Source organism: Frankliniella occidentalis, unplaced genomic scaffold (genome assembly GCF_000697945.3).
Source record: "Frankliniella occidentalis isolate FOCC.00 unplaced genomic scaffold, Focc_3.1 Scaffold82, whole genome shotgun sequence".
Lineage (NCBI taxonomy): Eukaryota > Metazoa > Arthropoda > Insecta > Thysanoptera > Thripidae > Frankliniella > Frankliniella occidentalis.
Window position 1 is genome coordinate 188,341 of NW_026267212.1, and position 3,917 is coordinate 192,257.

Here is a 3,917-nt window from a genome sequence, read left to right on the forward strand (position 1 = left end):
CCCCTCCGCCAGGGGAGAGCCCGAACCGCCACCCCTTCCCCAGTAGATAACGTTTCACCCCCGTCCCGTCCCGGCCCGGCCAGGGCGAGGAGAGAGAGGGGCAACTTTACGGTGGATGGGCGAGAGTCTGTCCGGCCAGCCGGGCCGGGCCGGCCTGGGGGGGGCGGACCACTTGCTTTATTTGTAGGGCCCCGCCACCCTCTCCAAACACGCGAGCGCGCGCCGCCGTCCGTGTTGTCTCAAGCCTCGCTTTATACTCTCTGCCCGGCAATCAAATGAACTACGCGGCCGCGCGGCCGGGCCAGAGGCGGCCGCGGGACTCTGTGAGGCTGCTCGGCGGGGTCGCTAATGAAACGCTGCTTGAGTGGAGTGAGAGGTGGTGCGAGTGAAGCCTCCCGCCACCGACGCGCCGCCTCCGCGGCCGCGGTTCTCGGAAGCTGCTTCGCTTTGTCGCCTCGCCCCCGCTGCCGCTGTTGCTGCTGCTGTCACCGCTGTCTCCGGCTTTCATCGAGCCTCTCGTCGTCGTTCGTCTGCCGGGCCGACGTGTCGCCAGGGTTGAGCGCGGGGGCGCGGGGTTGAACGCGCGGCGCTGGCGGAGGATAGAGGGACGGCGGCGGCGTCCTGACGACGCCTGGACGCCCGCGGGCCCGCGGCGGCAGCACCGAGAAAAAGGACCACATGGGGGACGGAATTTCGAGATGCGCGGGAACCAGGCAAGGGCACAGAGAATAATCGGAGCGCTCAGACGAAATGCAAAGCGCGGCCTCTCTCTCTCAGCTCTCCATTGTGGCTGTTTGACTCGAGGGGTCAGTCCTTCGCCGCCCCCGCCGCCCCTCCTCCTGCTGCGGACGGCGCGGGGGTGTTTTGTGGCGCAGCCTCTGCAGTGGCGCACTGCCCGCCCGCCGCCTGTCGCCCCCGCTGCTGCTGCTGCTGCTGCTGCTGCTGCTGCTGCTGCTGCTGCTGCTGCTGCGACGGCGCTCTCTTGCAAATGCGCACGTCAGTCCTGCAGGGAGGACCAGCTGGAGAGCAGCAAGAGGACGGTAGGCGGACGGGGGGCCGGCAGTGAAAAGGGGCTTTTCGTATATGAGATACGCATACTTTCCGCTGACGTAACATTAATTTGTCACCGCGGGACAATAAAAATAAATCCTCCGTGAAACTGTTTAGTGCTGTTTACGTGTAACTTGCTGGGAAAGCGGTACGGTCGAGGTCGTGCTCGTAAGGGTGAGGTTAGGACGGCGGCGTTGTCGAGCACTTCCGAAGCACCGCGTCGGCACCAGCTCCTTCTAGTGGTTCACAAGACGCGTACTGTCGTCGTAGTCACAAAGGACGGGATTCGCCCGAAATTGAGACTGCTGAGGAGGGGAGGGAAGGCCAAAACGTTCCAACTTCACAATCGCCCCGCAAGAGCGCGCCACCTTCTAGTGGTTCACGAGACGCGAGCCGTCACTCAGATCACGGGATTCGCCCAAAATTGTGACTGCCGAGGATGGGAGGGAAGGCCAAAACGTTCCAAACCTCTCAATCGCCCCGCCGGAGCGCGCCACCGCCTCGCCTCCCTCGCCTTGGCCTCCGTGAACATAGAAAACAAAAGCAGGTGTTTCATCATGGCGTCGCCACGATTTGATCTTTGCATTTATCATCAGATAAATAATTCGGCGTGGAACACTTCGAAAGCAGTTGGCGCTGTTCTCGGATTCGGATAATCATCTCTCACAAGTTTTGCTTCGTTATCCGTGGGATATTACATCGTCTTTCGGTTGCAAAAGGTTTTGCTGTTACCATATTAGCCGTTGAGGTTAGGGAGGTATACTGTACTTCTCCTACGGAAACTTGCATCCCTTTAATCCTGTTGCACAAGTAAGTTTTTACCTGCAGGATGAGGCATCTGGTGCCTATACTAGATTGCAAACATTTTGAAAACTGCTCATTTGTTTAAATTGTGTCAGGCCTTTGCGCACCTCAGTCCTACCCAGTCTTTGATAAATGTGTGAGCTTTGAAGGTAAATTTTCCAAGCCCCTTCTTTAGGTTTCTGCCGTATACAAAATCCTATGACTCAATCAATTTGTGAGATATAATTTGAAGTTCCAATGGAGCAAATAGTTATACGCTCAGTTTTAATAGTTAACTGTTACTTGCTCACTATTATAAAGTACGATATAATACAAAACCTTATTGATAACTCCTTATATATTTCAGAAGCTTTCTTAAAACCATGAAACATTTAAAACAAATGTCTTCAGAAGTAACCGTTTAGTATTTTACAAAGTGGCACCTTTCTATAATGGTTGCGCAAAATGTTTGGTGTGTTGCAATCTTTGTGATACAACACAGATTTGTGTATGTGGGAAGCGTGTTTTTCTTGTTTTGTTTTTGTTTCCATGTGACTAACTGTTCTGACTCGTTTTGTTTTCCTCGTGTGTTGCAGGAAGATGTTCATCGGCGGGCTGAGTTGGCAGACTAGTCCAGGTGAGTCCAGGACGCCAGGTTGAAGTGACAGCAGGCCGCCGGCCGGCTCATCGCGCCGAGCGCTGCCGCTTGGCTGTGCCGCCCGCCAACCCCTTCTGCGGAGGATGTCGAGAAGTCAATAGAGCTTGCAAATCGGGCATAGCGCGCCGGGCCGGCGTTGAGCGTGGCTCAGCGTGACGGGGAGGAGGGGGCGCGCCGGGCCGGCGGCCTGCGCCATGACCTGGGTCACGGGGTGGCGAGGGTGCCCCGCGGGTCGCCTCCTCTCCTCCCAGTTGCCCCGCAGCACCGCCTCGCCCCGCCGCGCTCGCGTCCCTGTCGTCACGGAGGACAGCCAGCAAGCGGATCCGGGCTGGGGCTGGTCTCTGGGGGATCCGGGGAAGTGGGCTGGGGAAGGCCATGGATGCTCTTTCGCTGGCTTTGCTGTGTCGAAAAGTAGCGCTTTTTGCCTACCCGGGAGGGTGTCCACCCCGGCCCCGGCCCGGTCTCTTCCCCCCTTGCTGATTAATCAGGCGTGACCGAGGAGCCATTAGCGCGAAAAAGCGTCTCGGTATAAATCCTTTTTGCTCCTCGGCTTGATTTCCGGTTCGAGTTTCCGCCCGCCTTTTAAAGGTTTTCGCGCCGCCGGCGGCTTCTGAAAAGTCGTCTGTTTCATCGGCCAGCAGAGGGCCTGCCGCGGAATATAATTGTGCGGATGTCGCGGCACGGTCGGGCGCGGGGCTCGTCGGTCTAGGACCGGCCAGGAGGAGAGATTGAGCCCGGGCAGCGTGTTAGCGCGCGGGCACTAAGTAGCCGGCCGGGCCCGCCCATGGGCCCGCCTCGCACCTGCAGCTGGGTCGTTAGCGAAGGCCCGGCAGATGAGCCCACCTGCGGATGGGGCGCCCCTAAATCAGTAGAGTTTGTGGCGGAAAAAGCGAGCGAGGTGGAGTGGTACAATTTTGCTTTGTGGCCGCAGCCACTTCCAACCACTCATCACGCCGTATTTAGTCGCAGCATTTCACTTTTTCCGTCCGACAGGACCTGGTCGCCACTCCGCCCGCCCTGGCCGGCGCGCGCGGGTGGTGTCCACGTCCACCGACGCCACGCCGGCTGCAGTTCGCGCCGACTCGTGCCCCCCTCCCCTTTGGGACTTAGGCCCCTTATGGCTTCACACAGCTTGACTGCTCGCCCTGGGCTCTCGGCCCCTCTGGCCGCGCTACTCTACGTATACACCAGACTTGTGCAACCTAGCGAGCCTCCTGCGCAACTCGAAAGGTTTTCCTTCTTACGCTTCGTCGTGGTGTCGGTCGAGGGGGTCATTCCGTGGATGCGATGCGCGGTCGTTGGGGGAGAGGTGGGGTGGGGGGACGAAAGTAATGGCTGTGCTTTGGGCGGAGGAGGCTGTCCATCCGATGCGAAACAGAAGCCAAGGCAGCAGCAGCCTCTGGTCGGGACATGAGCTCTCTCTGAG

General features: G+C 58.8%; 1 protein-coding gene across 2 annotated transcripts in view; it reads left to right on the forward strand.

Moving 5' to 3' along the window:
- Positions 1 to 3,917, forward strand: part of LOC113210503 (RNA-binding protein Musashi homolog Rbp6) — a 203,340-nt gene that overhangs the window by 34,254 nt on the left and 165,169 nt on the right. For both annotated transcript variants that reach the window (XM_052269089.1, XM_052269090.1), the window contains one exon: positions 2,430 to 2,470. In XM_052269089.1, the coding sequence (XP_052125049.1) occupies positions 2,430 to 2,452 (23 nt within the window). In that variant the 3' untranslated portion in view covers positions 2,453 to 2,470. The remainder of the gene's footprint in view (positions 1 to 2,429; positions 2,471 to 3,917) is intronic.